General features: G+C 38.8%; 2 protein-coding genes across 21 annotated transcripts in view; one reads left to right on the top strand and one right to left on the bottom strand.

Annotated features, from left to right (window-relative positions):
* Positions 1-2,392, top strand: part of up (Troponin T, skeletal muscle) — a 10,316-nt gene extending 7,924 nt beyond the window's left edge. For 14 of the 19 annotated variants that reach the window (XM_018016162.2, XM_089474668.1, XM_018016161.2 and 11 more), the window contains 5 exons: positions 254-472; positions 545-637; positions 712-792; positions 1,578-1,656; positions 1,882-2,392. In XM_018016162.2, the coding sequence (XP_017871651.1) occupies positions 254-472; positions 545-637; positions 712-792; positions 1,578-1,656; positions 1,882-2,123 (714 nt within the window). In that variant the 3' untranslated portion in view covers positions 2,124-2,392. Of the gene's footprint in view, positions 1-253; positions 473-544; positions 638-711; positions 793-936; positions 1,016-1,577; positions 1,657-1,881 lie in introns of all 19 variants that reach the window. The other 5 variants (XM_018016165.2, XM_018016163.2, XM_089474669.1 and 2 more) reach the window with 1 other exon arrangement.
* Positions 2,131-20,456, bottom strand: Tpst (tyrosylprotein sulfotransferase). 2 transcript variants are annotated; one of them, XM_018016148.2, is made up of 7 exons: positions 19,443-20,456; positions 16,981-17,111; positions 12,274-12,514; positions 11,989-12,168; positions 10,022-10,158; positions 9,718-9,916; positions 2,131-5,919 (listed from the first exon to the last, which is right to left on the bottom strand). In XM_018016148.2, the coding sequence occupies exons 1-7, from the start codon at positions 19,599-19,601 to the stop codon at positions 5,578-5,580; spliced, it is 1,389 nt and encodes a 462-aa protein (XP_017871637.1). In that variant the 5' UTR covers positions 19,602-20,456; the 3' UTR covers positions 2,131-5,577. The 2 variants fall into 2 exon arrangements, with proteins under 2 accessions (XP_017871637.1, XP_017871638.1); XM_018016149.2 differs by having other exon boundaries at positions 5,748-5,919; positions 9,756-9,916.

Here is a 20,456-nt window from a genome sequence, read left to right as displayed (position 1 = left end):
CACACACCCAATTTTGCTAATCTATCATTTGAAATCCATGTCTTTCACTCTAAACCGTACCTGTTCCACACGTACCACCGTAACCTGCAACCAAATCCCCCCAATCTGTTGTTGTCACAAAAAAAAAAAAAAAAAAAAAAAAAAAAAAATATCCGATACATCCAAAAACAAAACTCGATACATCCACTTAAAACACACAACGAAATGTGTCAATTATAAAATGGAACAAAAATCGAAAATTGCACGCATATAGTTGGGACTGTCGTCCGCTGCCATGGAACGTAACAAGACTAAGGAACAGTTGGAGGAGGAGAAGAAGATCTCGTTGTCGTTCCGCATCAAGCCCCTCGCTATCGAAGGCTTTGGCGAGCAGAAGCTGCGTGAGAAGGCCCAGGAACTGTGGGAGCTCATCGTCAAATTGGAAACTGAGAAGTATGACTTGGAAGAAAGGCAGAAACGTCAGGACTACGATGTGAGTAGCTAGAAATCTCTCTCTATATATGACTGTAGACAGTGCCTACAATAAGTTCATATATGCCCGCAGTTGAAAGAGCTGAAGGAAAGACAGAAGCAACAGCTCAGGCACAAAGCCTTGAAGAAGGGTCTCGACCCAGAAGCTTTGACTGGCAAATACCCGGTAAGTGGCATTACTTTCATATATTTCAGGTCGATCAGTTATTGACTATTTCACTATTCATTCTGTTTATATAGCCCAAGATTCAAGTCGCCTCCAAATATGAGAGACGTGTGGATACCCGCTCATATGACGACAAGAAGAAGCTCTTCGAGGGTGTAAGTATTCGGTTGGCCTTTGCTGAGATTTCGCGTTGGCCGTGGGTTTTCTTACGAAGAACTTCTAGTACAACCACAACAATGGGTTCTCTTTTTTTTGTACTCTTCTCTCTCTCTCCCACTCTGCGTTATTATCCAATATAGGGCTATAATACGGTGTATGCGGAAAACTTAGAAAAGTCATGGCAAGAGAAACAGGAAAGATTCACTCAGCGCACAAAATGTAAGAGCGCAAAAGTGCAAAATGTTGCGAACTGTCTCGCTCTCTCTCACTCTCTCTCTCTCTCTGTCTGTTCAATATCTCAATGTTTATATATATTTGTATTTTTTTATTTACTTATCATTATTATTAATACTTTTGTATGTCTTTGTCCTTTGTACTGTTCTGTACTATTCGTACCTGCATACATGATGTGTTCAATGTTCTGCCAAGGGCACCGCCAAAGTGACCTGACATCGAATTCGAAATCGAACCCATTGCGTCCACAATACAATCATTAGACAGTCAATCAATCAATCAGTCAATCAGTCAGTCAATCAGTCAGCTAGACAGGTAGCCAGATATATAGATGGGGTTGCCAGGCACACGACATGCGGTTAACGAAATCACACTTAACGTCTGTTCTCTCTCTCTCTCTCTCTCTCTTTTATCTCTTTCTATGTTCTGTTCACTATATTCTGTAATTGTTGTCAACTGTACTTGTGTGTGTTTCGTACACGTTCGCCACACACGCATACTATATAAACACAAACATACGCTAAACACACACTTTGGGGCGGCACAGGGCTGGGATGAGATCAGCAAGGATGTGAACGAGAAGATCTGGAACGAGAAGAAGGAACAATACACCGGCCGTCAAAAATGTATGTACACACTGCCTCTATTGCCCAGCCCAAAGAACACTTGGCACTGTACTGTAGCTGGTACTATTTAGTCTGGTATTACTGTACCGCAGGGAGAACACTCCAATCGTTTCACCAATTTTGTTCATTGTCGTGCCATGTTTTCCATGTCTCTATGTGCCCATGTGCTTAGATATCGTGATACTGATACTGATTTCCATATTTCACCCCTCTATCCCAATATAGCCAAACTGCCAAAGTGGTTCGGCGAACGACCAGGCAAGAAGGCCGGTGAGCCCGAGACACCCGAGGGTGAGGAGGACGCCAAGGCCGATGAGGACATCGTTGAGGATGAGGATGAGGTCGAGGAGGAGGTCGTCGAGGAGGAGGACGAGGAGGCCGAGGAAGATGAAGAGGAAGAGGAGGAGGAAGAAGAGGAAGAAGAGGAGGAAGAAGAGGAGGAGGAAGAAGAGGAGGAAGAGGAATAAATAAATAAATAAAATTTTTTCGTAAAACTACATTTAAACAAAAACCAAAGAAGAAAAGAAACCAATGCCAACAATTTTAATAAAAGTAAAAGAATGAACTAAATACTCATTATTAGCTTATTCACACTACTCCAGAACAAGCAAAACATGAGAAATACCACTTTTTTTTATTGATCAAGAAATGTACATTTCTTCCAAATAAAACATCATCAACACCAATTAAAAGAAAAAGTAAAAAAAAGAAGAAATTAAAGTGTTATACCATCATATCTATGAACCATTTTTTTCCAATTTAATGATGGGGCTGTGGCTGTGGTTGGATGATCTTCAGAGACAATTGAGTGGGCAAGCAGTCAGTGGGATTTTGGCTTGGTATTGCTTTGATATACTCCTAAAGCCCATGAATAAGATGCCAGCTCAAGCTCCTTCTTCTGGTTCATATGCGAGTAGCTTTAGCCTTATATGTCATATGCGGCAATATTTTTTACTATAGATAGAGTATGCTGTAGCTGTACTTAGCGTTAACTTTTGAGACTTGATTGTACTTGAGCATTGCTGGAAGACTCTAAGAGCTAAATGCATCAAGTTTAGTTTTATGGATTATTGCGCAAGGTTAGTATTGGAATAAGGAGTATATGTGCAGTCGACTCTCCTTATGGCAAACCTGCGATTTTTAGAACCTCTCATTAATTAAAAGCTAACACAGGTCCCCTACAGAATCTCTGTAATATTTCAAACCTTAATTATTCAAAGAGAGTCGACTATATTAGATTTTTGATTTTTAAGATTCTTAAGACTTTGGTATACATTTAATGCGTGAGACTCCTTCTAATGTATTTCAGTATGTATTTGCCTTATATACATAGATAAAACTTGACTGTACTGAATTCTCTATTTATATTTGTAGCTGAGCGTGGATTATTTACTTAATTGTTGGCTAACAAAAGAGGCAACTAACGTAATAGCCGGAATAAACAAAAGCAAAATAAATACACAATGTTTAATATAATTTTTAACTGTTATTATTTATTATTTGTATTTTTTCAGTTTAGAATATATTTAATATATTTTTATTTTATTTTATGGTTTCTTAACGCTTTCATCCTTCTCCTTTTGCCTGCTGCTCTTGTTCTTGTTGTTGTTGTTGTCTTTAATAAATATTGTACAATTCGCTTAGCTTAATCTATTATTTTGCGTGTGTTTTGTATATGCTATGTGGCTTATGTGTTTCTTATTGGTTTAATGACAGTTCTCGGTATATTGCATTAATATTTATACTATTTTTCATGAATTCCCATTGGATCCGGCAGCGTGTGCACGCGAACAGCTTAGTTACAATTTTGAGATAAATACATACATCAATTGAAATTTGCTAAACATTCATTAAGATTCATTTTTTTTTTTATATTTTTGTTAAATATTTATTTTTTTTAAACTTTTCCCTTTTTAAGTGTATTTGAGCTTTGATTGTCTGTCAGCTGCATGCACGCTGCTTCCCTTCACACCCACAATTTGTTGTTGTAGTTGTTTGTTATGACATTCACTTATATATGTATGTACATACGTAGTCGTAGCTATTCAATGCTTAGATATATCATATTGGATATTGGGTAATTATTTAAAACATAGTTTCCCCCTTAAGAAGCTAACAAAAATAGTTTACATTTAGATTCACAATTTATTTACGCACACAAACACAAACGCGTGTGCCACGAGAGTGAGGCAGACAGCAAATATATTTGACAGATTTTTTCTTTCATTTCTTCTATAGTTTTTTTGCTGTGCTAAGTTGTTTGTTTTATTTAATTCATATTTTTCCATTTATTGTCAGCAATTTTATTTTTTTTTTTAAATTTTTTTTAACACGGTGCAAAAATTAAATAGTTTTGACTAAAAATTAATCAAATTGCCATAGACTTAAGCTAACGATAAGTACAAGCTTGCTATCCCTTTTGCACATATACACACACACACAGCGACACACGCATACACCACGCACACGAGCGTGGGGACGGAGAGCAATGCATCAGCTGTGTGTGTGTGTGTGCGTGCGTGCGTGCTACAGTGGCTGCTCTAAATAAACATACAAAAGGAAGACAAAAAGAGAAAAAAAAACATTCCCCCGAGTTTATTTTAATTAGAATTAAGCCCTATAAACATCAACAGCTCTTAGTTATAAGGCCTAGGCGCATTTGTAGTCCTCTTTGTGTTTTTCATTTTTTTTTTTTCAATTTTAATTATAAATACATTTATTTAATTATTTAGTTTCAAAGTCACACATATACATGCACACACTGTACGACACTTGTAACTTTAACTTTAATTAACTTTAGACATTTATATGTGTATGTGTATAAGTGTATGTGTAGTATGCATATGATGCTACAACATTCAGTCAATTTATTGCAACAAAAAAAGTTTATTTAAAAAAAAAAGTATTTATATATATAATTATATTATGCTATGCTAAAAACTGTTTAAGCTTCTTCATTTCATTTGCTTTGATTTTGTTTTTAACTATAATTTTGTATAAATATATGCACACTTGATTTTGTTGTTGTTGTTAATGTATTTGAAATATCGTTATTAAAAGCTCTTTCAAATGTTTTTTCTTGCTTTTTTGTTGTTGTTCTTTGTTATTATAAGTGTTCAACATTATAAATGTGTATAAAAAAAATATGTATATATTTTTATATTGTTTGAGAGCTTGAGATTCAGAAAAAAGGTATTTAAACTTAAAAAAAAAAAAATGTTATTCATGAAAACTGTACAGAATTAATTAAATTAAAAAAAAAAAAAAAATCAATAAAAATCAAATGTTACAGTTCTTGCAAAAAACGTTCATAAAATTCCTCTTAAAAATTGGCCAAGGGCCATATAAAAATTAAATATATATATTATATATTTAAATTTACAATTTACTCGCGTTCCTTTAACAATATTGTGGGAATAGTACTTAAAAGAGGAGCTTTGCAGTGAGCGCGCCCTGCAACGAATTCTATTTTTATTTGTTATTATTTATTACTATTATTAAATGTTTTTTTTTGGTGGTATTCGCTAAACATGTTTAAATTATGTTTACATCAATATTATGTATATATGTATAAAATTGTGTCTTCGATGCGGCAAATGTGTCTTTAAATCGCTTGAACGCATTACACACACACGCACACTCGTGCACAACTGTGGCAAAGATGTAGCATATATGTATGCATGTATATTTAGGTATATATATCTGCATATGCATATGCGTTTACTTGGTATAATACAATTTGAAATTGGTTTGCCAACATTTGATGCTTGTCTGTTGCCATGCGCATTGTTGCTGTTGCTGATGTTGCTGATGTTGTCGCTGTTGATGTTGTTGTTGTTTTAGTTGTTGTTGATGTTGTTACTGTGTGTTGTCGTCAGCTCAATGCTTGCCGCGTGGTAATCTTATGGGTATATGCGGATATCATGTGTCCTCAAGTGCGCCGACATATTGCTTGCCATTGTTATTATTATTGTTGTTGTTGTTGTTACTGTTCTTGTTGTTGTGGCTGTTGCTGTTGCTGTTGAAGTTTGACGGCAGCTGCTTTATCGTGATGACATCCTTTGGCCTCTGCTGTTCCTGCTCCTGTTGCAGTTCCTGATCCGCCTGCTGTTGCTCTGTCATTATTTTATTATTATTATTCTCATTATTATTGTTATTGTTGTTGTTGTTGTTGTTGTTATTATTGTTGTTATTATTATCATCCGTGTCCATCTGCAGCACTTGTTTCGCCTTACTTTCCCAGAGCATTCGATTGGCTTTTAGCTACAGCAAAAGAATAAGACGAAAGAATAAGAACATGAGACATATGAGATTAAACATGAATATGAATACGATTTATAGACACACAAAGTCCCCCTCTGCCCCCACTTACATACATATATGCTACTAGACACCCATGCACACTTATGCACACATATGCAAATATATACGGAAATGTGCATATTTTTATTTAAACATCATTTCAGCTTCATATGAATGTCGAGCGAGCTGCAGCTGCTCGGATTATTTATAGTCTGTTATTTATGCATTGTTGTTGCTGCTGCTGCTGCTGCTGTTGCTATTGTTTTTGTTTTTGTAATTGTTGTTACTGTATTGCACATTAATGGGGGCTTAGTCTAGAGCTGGCCCCATCTATGCTCAAAGGATTATGCAGGCAGCCCCAAGGTAAGTGCTTCAGTCTTGACAAGCAAATTAATCGTCAATCAGAGCAGAGCCACAAGCATATTTCACTTATTAAATCAATACGCTCTCTACGCAATCCAGCTAGATTTATGCATACATACATACATATATTTCAGTGTACATTGATTGGAGTTGGCAAAATTAATTGAGCATGGCAAATGCTTTCATGCTCCGGCACGTCGCACGTTGGCTGCTGTCATTTAACACGCTTGTTCCATTAATTTTTAATTTAATTTCTCTCTTTATTTATTTATTAACTCATTTCATTTCTTTTTTTTTTTTTGTGACAAAAATTTTGATAATGTACAGCCCAGGGCCATGGCGGCAGGGCGATAAAAATGCAATTTATTTTAAAATTTTGCAATTAACATAAATTACGCACATAAAATATAATTGGCGGCCTTTCAATTGATTATAATTGCAGTTGACGCCCTTCACATATATATATATGTGTATGTGTGTGTGTATATATGTATTTGTGTGTGTGTGTGGGTATTGAACTGGTAACATTTATTGCTGGCATCTCTGCTGCTGCTGGCATTTCAATTGCTAGTAAATGCGTCGACCGCACAGGTATCGAGCTGGCTGCAGCTTAAATTGGCAGTTATGTCGAGCCACCCCAGCCCCATCGGAACCACTCAGCCACCGCCGAACATTTCATCTGTGAAAATGCTGAATTTCGTGTTGTGACAGCTGCAGCAGCAACAGCGGGAGCAACAACAGCAACAGCAGGAGCAGCAACAGCAGAAGCAGCAACAGCAGAAGCAGCAACAGCAGGAGCAGCGTAAAAATCAAAGCTGCAGTCGAAATCATTTCAAATGCAACGTTTTCAACCGCAACGCCAACTGCAACTGCAAGTGCAACTGCAACTGCAGCAGGTGCAGCAACTGCGACACGTGCAACACATTGCAGCTGGCAGGCAAATTCAAGCGGCCAAGCGTAAGAGGCAATTCATGCCACAGCAGCCGCTGCTGCTGCTGCTGCTGCTGCTGCTCCTTGTCTGTCAGATGCTTGCAAATTTTAATTTATGAGCAGTCCTCGAGCAAATGTCGACCGTTTTCAGCTTTCAGCTTTCAGCTTTCCAGTTGCAGTTGTCAAGCTTCAAGTGCATCGCCAGCCAGCTCGCTGGCGGGTGGCCGGGGGCGTGGGGGATGGCACTCAGCGACTCAACAAAGCTGCTCTAATTAATTAGCCGCTAATTTAACGCGTCTGTGGCAAGCAGCTGCGCAGGACTCTCAACTGAACAGGATATGCCTCTAGGTTGCCACACAGCAGCAACAGCAGCAGCAGCAGCAACAACAGCAGCAGCAGCAACAGCAGCAGCAGCAGCAACAGCAACTGTAGCAGTTGCATGTAATTTATTATTTGCCTCATAATGGAAAATTCGTTTGGCTTCCCGGGCTCGACGACTAAATTGCAACAAGAGCTATTTAATGCGCTGCGCGTATGGAGCCATAAATATTGTAATTTATATTCATATATTTTATATGCAAGCACACACACACACACACATATATATCTATATATATACATGTATATGCTTATGGTATATATACATTTATATATGCTTATGCAAATCTGGAAAAGTCAGTGCTTGCAGCATTAGCTGCATTAATGAACAAGTCCGATGGCTCCAGTCGAGCGTATCCGGCGGACAGATACCCTGAGAGCCGAGCAATCAGCTCATGTGCCTCTACCAGCACCGTCCTGTGTGTGGTTAACAAGCTGGCCTCTTTAGCATATGATCTACATATTCAATTGAATATTTGTCACGTCATTTATACATTTAGCACCTTGGAAAAAACACGGACAGACAGGTGAGACAGACAGACGGGGCTTGGAATATATGTATATACTCTACGGAGATATGCCATGACGGAGCTCCTTTAATTATTAAAGCCATAATACCCTGAATGCCCATTGACAATGGGCTCGGGGCATAAAAAATGCAAACCCACAAATGAATGCAGAATATATTTATATGTGGGCATAGTCTATATGAAATATATGTATATGCATGAAAAAGCGTATATGTGTATATATATATTGTATATGTATGTACATGCATATAAATAGCCTAAGTGTGCCCTAAAGTCATGTATCTGATTCAACAATGGGTGGCCAAACGTCATTATTATCCTGGCTATCGATATGGCAGCACAACATGCATATGCACCAGGCATGTGTCGTGTTGTGTCTCTGTGTGTGTGTGTGTGTGTGTGTGTGCCCTCAGGAAGCAGAGCTTCAAAAACCACAGCAACAACAACAATGGCGACAATAGCAGCAGCAATGCATGTTTAAGTGCCTGGAATAAATAAAAATACAAAAAAAAAAAAAAAACAACAAAAAATAAAAGATATATATATATAAATATAAAAATAAAAATAGAACAAGTGCAAAAAAGGCGAGTGCAAGAAACAAACAAACAAACACAAAACAAAACAGAACAAAAAATATATATAAAGTCGCGTGTAACAAGTTAGAAAAGCTCTCTCAATCGCTCGAGTTGACCAGCTCAACAGATACTCTATAAAGCGCAGGATTTGCAGATTAAATTGTTGCTGTCTGAAATTCTTGGAGAGATTTTTGAAAAGTTTTCAATGCAAATGCCGAATTAGTCAAGTTTTTAAAATGTTTTAATCAATTTAAGGACTTGAAGTCATTTCCGTTTAAAGCGCTGCCAAAGTCAACTCTCTTTTCCTCTCTCTCTCTCTCTCTCTCTTTCTCTTTGTGTACAATCGGACTAGAGACAAAGCCAGTTGACTTGATAGACCAACAGGCAACAGCAGCCACAGCAGCTGGTTGCATCGTAGTCAGCCCGCTTTAGCTGTGTGTTCCAGCTTTTTGTGCAAAAGAATAAGGAGAGCTCAACAGCACGTTATCTGCGAATATGGCCAACAATCGTGGTCACAAAGCAAAAGTGCAAAATATGGCAATGACAGAAGCCAACGGGAGCGACAAAGAGCCGAGCAACTGCAGCAACAACGACAACGGCAACAACTACTGTGGCGGCAAAAAGTGAACAAAAAAAAAATAGAATCGTGCAGAGCGAAAAAAAATGTAAGTGAGGATGACAATGAAGATGGCAACACAAAATGTTAACTGGAACGACAACAAAAAGGATGGCCGCCATGTTGAATGCTTTGGGGATATCCGGATCCGGACATGGCTGATCGGGGTGGCAGGCGAGAGCGTGAATGGAAATGGAAATGAAAATGGAAATGGAATTGGGTAATGGTCGAGAGGTTGGTGTGTCTGTGTCTCTGTGTGTGTGTGTGTGTGTGTGTGTGCCATTCCATGCCGGACCGATTGACTGACTGAACACATCTGACTGACGCTGCGACGCTGTCTGCCTGTCTGATTGTTTGTTGCACATACCTTAGATGTATTGTCCTGCACCCATGCATCTGGCTTACCGTAGTCCGGCGGATTCGCATACGGATCGTAGCCCAGCACGGAGAGCATGGGCGCAATGTCGGCCATGTCGCGCACCACATCGCCGGGTATATGGCCCACCCACTTGGACAGCGCCTCAAGATTGACCGGCTTGATGACCTGGTCCGATGACCGCTCCACTCTAACAAAGGGTGCATCAACAACAAAGTAAGAGAAAACGTTTGAGAATGTCGCAGAGTTTCGCAATTAGCTGATGGGGCAACCAAATGCTGCAGCTGCTACTCACTTGGACAGCGGCACACCGTTGGGCTTGTTGATGAACTCCTCGTGGTGCAGCACCGCACTGTTCCACGGCACGTCCAAGAACTTCAAGATCTTGCGCATCCACTCCTCCGGATGCAGCACCAGCTGCTCATAGTAGACCTAAGAGAAGGCAAAGAGGATCAAATGCATTTAGTAATTGCAATAACATGAGAATAAAACATGGAAATAATTTTAAAAAGGTGTTTAAATAAATAAATAATAATAAATCAACATATACTGATAAATAAATAAAATTAGCTAAGGTTAAATGAATAATACTAATTATAGCACTATTATAATAAGTTTATTATTAAACAAAATATTCGGAATATATATTTTATTTAATTCCTAAATAGTAGTCACTAATTATTAAATATAAATTAAATATATAATTTATATTTAATATTTATTATTGTTTTTAGCGTTACATACAAAATTATTTGTACATTTTCTAAATTAATAAATTAGTTAAATTACTAATTGCTAATGAATAATATTTATTTTTGATAATTCAAGCTAAAATAAATTAATTTCATTTTGTTCAGCACTTTAATTATATTTAATGCCTCGCCAATTTCTAATTGACACTGAAATGTGTTTTAAAAATTAAAAAAAAAAAACATGTTTTACATTAATCTGTTGACTGCCTTAATAACAATGGACCATGGCAATAAATTTCAATTTTAATGGCATTTAAATATATTTTATAATACACACAATGCCATAAATTTCAATATAATTACTCAAATTGCTCTGCTTTATGGGATTTGCAATTATGACTTGAATAACCAACAATTACAAACACAAATCAATACGAGGCTCAACGTCAGGGCTGCAAACATTTTGATCGTGCTAATGATTAATGATTATTATAATTAAATTATGTCATTAATATTAAAAATAAACAAAATAAAATATTATTGAAATTTACAATTAACTTTTGGGCAGTAAATTCACGTTAAGTAAATTTCAAGTTGGACAAAGCGAATTACTAGAGATTTGTTGGATATTCAGAGGAGTTTCTCATCATCGTTTCCGATATTCAAGTATACTTGGCTTTGCTCCCTTTGATAGGAAGGATTCATAAACATCACAACACGTTTGAGTGTCATGAGTTTCAATTTAAGAATGATTTAGTTCTGCATTCGCTCAGATGTAGTCAGCGAACAGAGATAGAGGAACATACGGAGAGAAACATGGGCAAAGGAACATAGAGAGGGCATAGCATAAGCATAGACAGAGAAACACAGGGAGAGCTCTTACAATTCACTTAAAATTAATTATTACTATGTAATGCATTCAAATGATTTAATATCGTCTACGGAATTAGTTTTAATTAATTTGAAAGGATTTGCCATTTGACAAATAGCTTTGTCATTCAGTCAGTTTATTATATTAATATTGAATGAAGTTAAGAATTATCAGCAGTTGTTGCCTTTAACTATTTCTCTATTGCTTGCGCTGTCTAGTTAAAGCCTGTGCTTAAGCTAATGAGACTTAAGTAGAACTCAAGGGCAATGAAGATGAAGCAGAGTATGCTAAGACTAAGTCTAAGTCTAAGCTTAAGTCTTAAAGTTAATACATAAAAAGAAGCTTATCAAAATATAAATATAAGGATATAATCAAAATATAATTAATATATAATTTATACTGGCATATTACTATTATTATTATTTATTTATGCTTTGAAATTCGTGCAGTTTAAAATAATTTCAATTGTAAATAAATTAAATAAAAATAAAATGAGCTAGCATCCTAGCATTCTAGCATCCATTAAAAATTAACTAACTTTTACTCTCTCTGTTTGTGTGTGTGTCTGTGTGCCACATGTCCAGCTGACAACTGTCAACTGTCCACTGTCAACTGTCGTCTGTCAAGCATCCGCCCTCACCTGGCTACTACTACTACTGCTCTCCTTCTTCCTCTCTCCTTATCTCTTTCTCTACTCACCATCATGCATCGATCCTTGCCAATGTCGCGGCACTGTTCGTGCATTAGCTCGATGGCGTGATTCCATTTCTGCATGCACTGGCGATAGCTGCTCAAATCGAATCCGGTGATTGTCACCTTGCGGGATATAATCGAATGAACCGTTGCACGTCCGTCCCGCACCATGAATAGGAATTTAGCCTACGTCAATTAGAGGGAAATACAAACAAATACTGTAAATCAAGTTACAGCTCTCTCTCTCTCTCTGTGTGTGTGTATATGTGAGGGGGTGTGGCATGTGCTTACATTGGGAAATAGCTCGATTACATAGGAGCCCATTTTGAGAGTCAGCGGATCCTTGTTACATAAGCGCGGCGCCGGTTCACCATGCTTCGCAATGATTTCCAAGCAGAATTGCGCGATGGCACTGTTCATGACCTCCTTGGTGATGCCCGCCTCCTGCAGGCGCAGCGATTCCTTTTCGGACTTCAGCCAGTGCGAGCGCAGCTGCAGAATGCGCGGAATGACGCGCGTCTCCTGCCCGCAGCTAAATGGATGAGACATACAAAAGCGAATAAGCAAAGGCCGGGCAATGCAGCAATGCAGCACAGCAGGAGCAGCTGCACCAGCAGACCGGAAGGATAAATGGAAGGTAAAATATGTGCATGTGTATGTGTGTGAGAGTGTGTGTGTGTGTGAGGGTTGGGCTGCAGTGGAATCATGGTATTCGACCATGTTGCAAAACAGCGAAACAACAATGATGTTTGATATCGCCGGGTTTTGAAACGCAGCGTGCTCCATGCCCGCATCACGCCTCAAAACAATTCAGCTTTGGGCTTTTGCTAATGCAATCGACTAAATGGTTAGCGCTCACTTGACTCGCCTCTCGCCACTCGCCACTCGCCTCGACTTGCCTCTGTTGCACTCAACAACGCTCAACATTGAAGCGTTAAATTGCGAAAATTTCGAGCAAACAACAAGCTCGCCCTACCTCGCCCTCCCTCGCCCCACCCCGACCCACTCTTGGCCCGGCCGGCAGTTCTTTGCGTAATTCGCGAATTAACAGCATCCACTCGGCAATTGAGCAGATGCCGTTGGACTACAATTTAAGGCAAGTGCCGGAGCTGTAAAGGACTTTGTCTAGCCACAGCCCCCAGAATTTAAGCAAAATCAATTAGGCTACGTACGTCCAGGTCAGTTGATGCTGAAATATTTTAATTACATTCCCTGAATGCAATAATTATGAATTCTTGTGGCGCACGAAATGCCAGAGGCGAGAGGTGAGAGGTGAGAGGCGTGCCGGCATGCACAACTCTCTGTGCATGCGAGAGTGAACTGAACTGAATTTCAGTTAAAGCAATTAGGCCCGATATTTAATATAAAAGCCGGACTGGCTAATAAATGTTGCATACTTTACTGAGAGACCGACGAAAGGCCATTTAAATCAATATTGGGTGCAAGCAAACAAGGTAGAGCAACGACAAAATTATTTTGACCAAGATGTGTTTTTTTCTTTTTTGTGAAATACAAAAATCAAATTTTGTTGACAGACAAAAATTGGGATTGAAAATTTCAAGTGGAATTCCTGAAAAACCAATTTAAAGTGACAAATTTTGGCTGCAAATCTAAGCTAGAAATTTAATAAACAAAATCATATTATTTATTTAAGATTTTCACAGAAATATTTTAGGCAATAAATTAATGTAGATATGTGCATATACATATGTATGTGTAAATAATTGAAATTTTAATTTTATAGATTTCATTTTTATTGCTTAGAATGCTAGGCACATTCAGCATTTGAAATAAAGTTTATAAATATTTATATATACATACATAAATATTTATACAAATATATTTTTCAAATTTGTAAAAAATTTTAAGATTTTAAACAGTTAACGTTTTGATACTCGGCTTTTATATTTATACATTTATTATATATTGTATTTACATATCTTAATTGCCATTTTACAAATTTCAAGCTTTAAGTAAACAGAATAAATGTTGTTGTTCCAATTAAGATGAACTGCATTATATAGAGTTAATATACTCCTTTCATCTTATGATCGACATTATAAAGAAAGAATCTGAGAATCTGTTGGCTCTTGTCTATATCAGAATCTATATGTCTTCCTTCATATCCACCTCCACCTATGTGATTTCTGCATTAGCTTTGCAAGATCTGTTCTTAAAGTTAGCCCAAAACTCCTGCTTTCATTTTTCCAATTAAGATGAACTGTATTACTATTTCCATCTTATAATCGAGCATATAAAGAACGAGTTCGAAAAATCGTTTGACTGTTGTCTAATCAATATCTATCTATCTTCCTTGATATCCACCTATGTGATCTGTTCACAAAGTCAGCCTAAAACTCCAGCTTCCTTCTAAACTTTCGCACAGACTTTATATCATCTATCCAAATAGTATTCTCTCCCTATCATATCATAGCTCCATGCTCATGCATATCAAGTTGCTTGTTGAATGCTCACTTTTCGCCGCTTGCATGCCGTGCCAGGGACTCTTCTATCGCATTCCTGCTAGTATTTCAAATGGCTTTATTGCTCTGCGGAATCCATTTGCTCGTTATTCACTGAGGGCCATTTGAGCGTGTTGCGCAAGCAAACTGCCAACTGTGGACATTTGTTGGCCAGGCATTGGGCTTCGGATGCCACGAGTCGCTGGCAAATTCCACAATTTTCTAACTCGAGTTAGACAAAGCCGGCGGCAAAGCTCAACAAATATATATAATCTTGGAGCAATTACATGCGCGTGGCTTATATGCAAATCGGACGAACAAAAGCTAACGAGGCCAGCGCAAAAACATTGGATTCATCCCTACAGACACACACACACACAGACACACGCACGCACACATGGCTGCTCGTATCTGTATCTGTGCTGTGCAGGCGTATCTGTATCTGCGCTGGCACAAATTTAACTAAAGGCGTCCCTGGCTCTTGCGGGGCGGAAGTAAGTTTTTAAATAGCGGAAATTGTGCTGTGCAGCCATCAGAAAAAGTGGCGCTGACTGCTGTCAGCAGCCGGCAGCCCAGCAGACCCAGCAGCTCCAGCAGACCCAGAAGTCGAGGAGTCAGCAGTCGGAATTCAGTGCACAGAGTGAGAGAGAGAGAGATAGAGAGAAGTGGCGTAAAATGCAAATTGTTAATAAAATAAGCAAGCAAAAGTCGACACCTAACGGACCCCATAGCCTTTTGATGTCCTTTGTATCGCCGTAATGCAGTCTCTCTGTGCTGTGGCACGCCCTCAACCTGGCTCGCTGTTTCACTGGCTAACGGCACAAAGGAGACGTCAGCAGCGCAAAAATTCGTGGCTAATTACTCATGCGTAGCATAAACTTAATAAACTAATTCATGCTGTGACGCCAGAGCCACGGAAATAAATCCAAAGTTACCCGCTCTTTGGTTGGTTTGGTTTCCCCTCACCTCCCCCTGCGCTCATTCAATTGAAAAAGGCGAAGCAAAAGCACCAACTGGACAGCAGGTTTTAGCCATCCATCATTTCAGACAAGTCCCCGGTGCCACGACGCGTCGCCGGCTATCTATCGTGTAATACATATATAAACGATAACATTTTGATATAGCTGCAAAATAAACAAACACCTGCTACGATGATTACGTGCTGTACAGTTATTTTGTGCAGCGCTTTAGCAGCTATTATCATTTACATAATTCCTGTTTGCCTACAAGCTAATTATTTAGCAATACAATTAAGAGGATTAACTTCACGTTAATTGTTTGACTAGCACTTAGTAGTAAATCATTTTAATTACTCTTCAAGTGACTCTGAGTCATTTGATAAAATAGTTCTTCGGGCATAAGTGTATGAAATTGCTTTCCATGAAAGGAGACTCCAGCAGCATATCAGACAAATATTTAAGCATGCATATGGTATATATAAAAACTATCGAGTACATACATAAGAAAATACTTGACAGTAGTCAGAAGCGGGTTTATAGATTTTGGAATAAAAGGCGTAGTTTGATTATTGATGATTGTGCATTCATATAGGTATAGCATAGATTGCTGTAGGTCATTTATCTGGTCTCTCGAACTGCTCTGAACCTTGCCCATCTATGGTAAGAACTGTCTCTTAATCAGCTAGGTTCACTCTAAGGAATACTTGAATACTCTCTCTCAATCAATAGTTGTCGGCATATCACAAGTATAGCTTTGGTAGTATTCAATCTATATTGGTATGAAATAATTATGTTCTTATATAGTAACCTATGCATACAAAGGGAATTTCGTGCTTAAACTAATCTAAGGCACTGTCGATAAACTGGCTATGCCAAGGCTTGGTTTGATAAACATTATTCGGACTAAGAAACTCAACCGCTGATTGTCACAATCTATCAAATGCACCGTATCATAAATCAGTTAAAAATGGTGATAAAGTTGAATAAAATTTACTGTAATTTACTTTCTGATTTTGGCCTGACGCCCAGGAACTATTTTCTGTTCTCAGACCTCAAGACTATGCTCGGTGGGCTAACTAAAAACAAACTGTACTCGCTATAATCGTAATATTGCTCCAATTTTAATAAGTAAAGTATATTATTTCTTCCTACGTTAACCTACAAACTCTTCGGTTCAAAAAAGACTATATATAACTGTATTATATTCAGAATAATATTGAATTACTCATCGCTGCTAGTTAGAGGAACCTAATAATAATGTGCCTTAGCCAGTCGGACATATTTGAAAAGTGTATGAACATGCAACATAAAACAGTTTCTTGTGGCTGTCATGTAAAGCTTGACCTGTTGCCTTTGTTAGCCCCACATTGTGAGCCAGGCAAGCCATTCAGCCATTCGTATGGGGTTGCGTGGACACAAGTGAGCTGAGTGCTGAGTGCCGATTGTGGGCCGGCTTTCAAGTGTGTGTTGATGATGCAGGGCGCTGGGGAGTTAGGGAGTTGGGGAATTTGGGGAGGCGGGGGGCACTAGGCAGCCAGGGAGCAATGTTGGTTGGTTGTTTTTGGGTGTAAACTTACCGCACATCGGGATGAGCATCCAACATGGCGCGCATTAATGTCGTGCCAGACCTGGGCACGCCACCTATGAATATTAATGGCATCTCACGGTTGTATGAATAGGAGCGTTGATTGTCATCTGTGACGTATTTCTAGATGGTGAACGATGGAGAGCCGAGCAAATATAATAAAAAAAATAGAAAAAAGGCAGCAAGAGGGGGGAAAGGAAAAAATTAAATTAGAGAAAAGTTGCAGGCAAAAATTACGTGTGTCTCCACGACGATAATGATGATAATTATGAGAATGAGCAGCTGCTGGCGGCGAGCCTGAAGCATAGCGACGATGTCGCCAAGGTGCCCCAGGCAGCTGTCAACTGAATTTGCGTGGCCCCACACTCACATATACACAGACACACACACACACACACACACAGACACACATACATCTAAGTTTATCTACGTGTGTGGGTATTGGTAACAGCAGCCCGTTAACCTTTGGCGTGCCTGTCGCATTAATGTCAATTTAAAGGATTTTCGTGCTCAGCTAAAAAATGCTTAGGCCCAGGCGTTCTACTCTAGAATCTAAGCCTCTAATACGAGCCGCTTTAACAACTTACTCAATGCGAACAAAATATGCGTGAAATTGTGTTAAGAAGAAGACAATATATTTGAGAAAATTATCGAAATCTAACTACTCTATGCAAAGAGATTTTTGAGTTATTAGAAAGTCTTATGATTCAAGTATCGGATAATAGTTATAGGAATATGTTAGGAGTGCATAGTATCATATGGCAAATACATACATATATCGCATAGAAGTTATAGTGGGCTGAAAATGGAAATATCTGATTTATACATAGAAATTATGGATGACTGCCAGATATACTAATACTAATATATCGCATAAAAATTAATATGGAATATGGAATAGTATGGAAAAATTTGGTTGGAATGTCGCATGGAAATATCGAAGCTATCGTATAGAAGTTATGGAGCTCTGTTAATAAACATATGAAGTTTTTGGATATATCGCATAAATATATCGGAAATATATCGTATTGGTATCGATAATAACTTAATGTAAATATCTGGCAAATGTATCCCAGAGACCTCAATGGGGCCTTTTAAGAAAAATATCCGACAATTATATCGGATTGAATTTAATTTGAAAAATATTTCGCATGGAAGTTAGAGCAGTCTGATAAAAGCCTGACCGATACATCGCACATCGCATTTGGCTTTTATATAGCACGAATACACTACTTAGCAATGTAACAACTAACATAAGTCAACGCCATAAATAATAAAACTCAGAGCTGGGAAGCTTTACCATCGCATTTACTTTCTGTGGTATTCTGGCTCTGTGTATTCTATCACAGCTGTTACACCATTTATGAGAAATGTAGAGACTCCTCCCCTATCGAGAGTGTATAACAACATATTTTGTTGTTTGCTGAGAGATTCGGCAATTGGTTAACACTGTGGTTTCTCCAACTCAAACTCCACCTCCGCCCACCGCCCATCCAATTCCGTGGCTGTTAGTCAGCACTTTTAATCGATCCGATAAGGCGAAATTCTAGCTGGCTGTTATTTGTTCGTCCGTCCGTCCTTATCGGCTGACTGCTTTGATGAGATAAGAATGCGACAAGCGCAAACAGAATGTTCCCCAATAATGAATTATTGATCAGAGCAATTTGATTGAATTGGGGCCAAACACACACGCACACACACACACTAAGTTGGGTCAAAAGGCTTAACTGCCTCAATAATGATGCAACTTAAATTCAATTAACAAGCAACAACAAAGGGAAGTCTCACATCTCTCGGCATTCGAAAGCGCTCCGACTGCAGTGAACTAATCTAAGTTTAAAATTGAAAAATTGGTCGAAACTGCAGTCGGCATTGTGGACAAGTCCACTGCTCGAGTATATCGAGTGAATATATATTGTGAATGGGTATGTCGTGTGTTGTGAATGGGTCTGTGCTTGCTTTCCACCTGATCGGCTTCCAGCTGAAGTGTGTGTGTGTGTACAGTGAATCAACCACAGTGGGCACGATTGGCCAACAAACAAACACAAAAAAAAAAAAAAAGAAGAAGAAGAAGAAGAAAATTGCAGCTCTTGTTGCCATTCGGTCAACTAATGTTTACAAAATGGTGTTCGACCAAGCGATAAGCAGCAAATCCCCCAATGACTTTGCATCGCTTGCGGTTAGGGTCAGCGTGTGCAGTCAACATGAAATTAGTTATACAGTCCTTTGGGCTCCCAGATGCGAGCGACACATCTATATCTATCGATGCTCTCTCACTATGCTGGCCGCAATTTGATTTATCATTCGCCCCTAATACCTAACCCTATCTATATAACCTAAAGTGTAAATAAACTTGAGCTCGATGTATGTGTGAGTGTGTCTATGTATAGCCTATATACATATTTTTATATATACATATATATATTTGTGGAATATATACATATATATGCTTACCTGTATACGCACCATTTGTGATGGCAAATCGTTTGTGGGGTCCAGCTTGAAGAGACAGGTGGGGCGCAGCTCGGTGAATTTGAATAGGAACATTGTGACGACAATTATGCCAAAAAGCACCCAAAGGGTGATTTTCTTATTACGATATGGCAGACGCATCCTTTCCAGCTGCTGGCGGCGGCCAACTGAGGTGTGAAACTAACTGCTTTTTGATTTCAATCCCAATCCAACGGGCAGCTGACTGACTGCACTTGAGCCGTCTATTTGTATTGCCTTATTGATTCAAATGACTGACTCACTGCCTCACTGATTCACTAACTGACTGACTCACTGTCTGCCCGATTGTCAGCAGTTGGCTTCTGGTTGCCGGACGCTACGAGCTTAAATATGTAAATTGGTTTCTTTAGCTGTTGCCTACAAGTTTTCGTTTGCTTTCTTCAACAGTTGCTGCTGCTGCTGCTTCTATTTGCACTTGGATGCCTTTCAGCTGCTGTTGCTCTTGTTGTTGTTCCGGTTAAAATTACTGCCGTTTGTTGTGCTTAGCGTTGTTGCTGCTGGCTTTAGATACCACGGCTATGATTGCGTCTTTGGCATTCGCTTTGCTTCTGCTTCAACTGCTTCAGCTGCTGCTGCTGCTGCTGCTTCAGCTCCTGTTTTGGCTCCTTTATCCGGTGCTGGTGCTGCTGCTGCTTCTGTTTATGATGTTGATTGCTTTGCATTTCCTTGACTTGTCCTCGGCGTCTCACGAGCTCCGTGCGGTCAGCGTGGACCAGCAGTGGCATCAACTAACTATGTGATTTCAATATTCTGCAGGCAACTACAAAAATTCCTAACAGCTGCCGCCTGAGCTTTGTGTTGTGTGTGTGCGTGTGTTTTTTCCTCTCTCTCTCTCTCTCTCTGCGCTCTTCCGTTTTCTCTTTTCTTATTTTCCGGTTAATTTTGTTATTTATATCGCTTACGTTGCTTTCATACTCTGTTCTCTGCGCTAACTGCGCTATTTTTATTGAATTTAAA

Source organism: Drosophila arizonae, chromosome X (assembly GCF_054131065.1).
Source record: "Drosophila arizonae isolate 15081-1271.41 chromosome X, UAZ_ARI_1.0, whole genome shotgun sequence".
Classification (NCBI taxonomy): Eukaryota; Metazoa; Arthropoda; class Insecta; order Diptera; family Drosophilidae; genus Drosophila; species Drosophila arizonae.
Note: the sequence above shows the minus strand (reverse complement) of the source record. Positions and strands in the feature narration are given on the sequence as shown.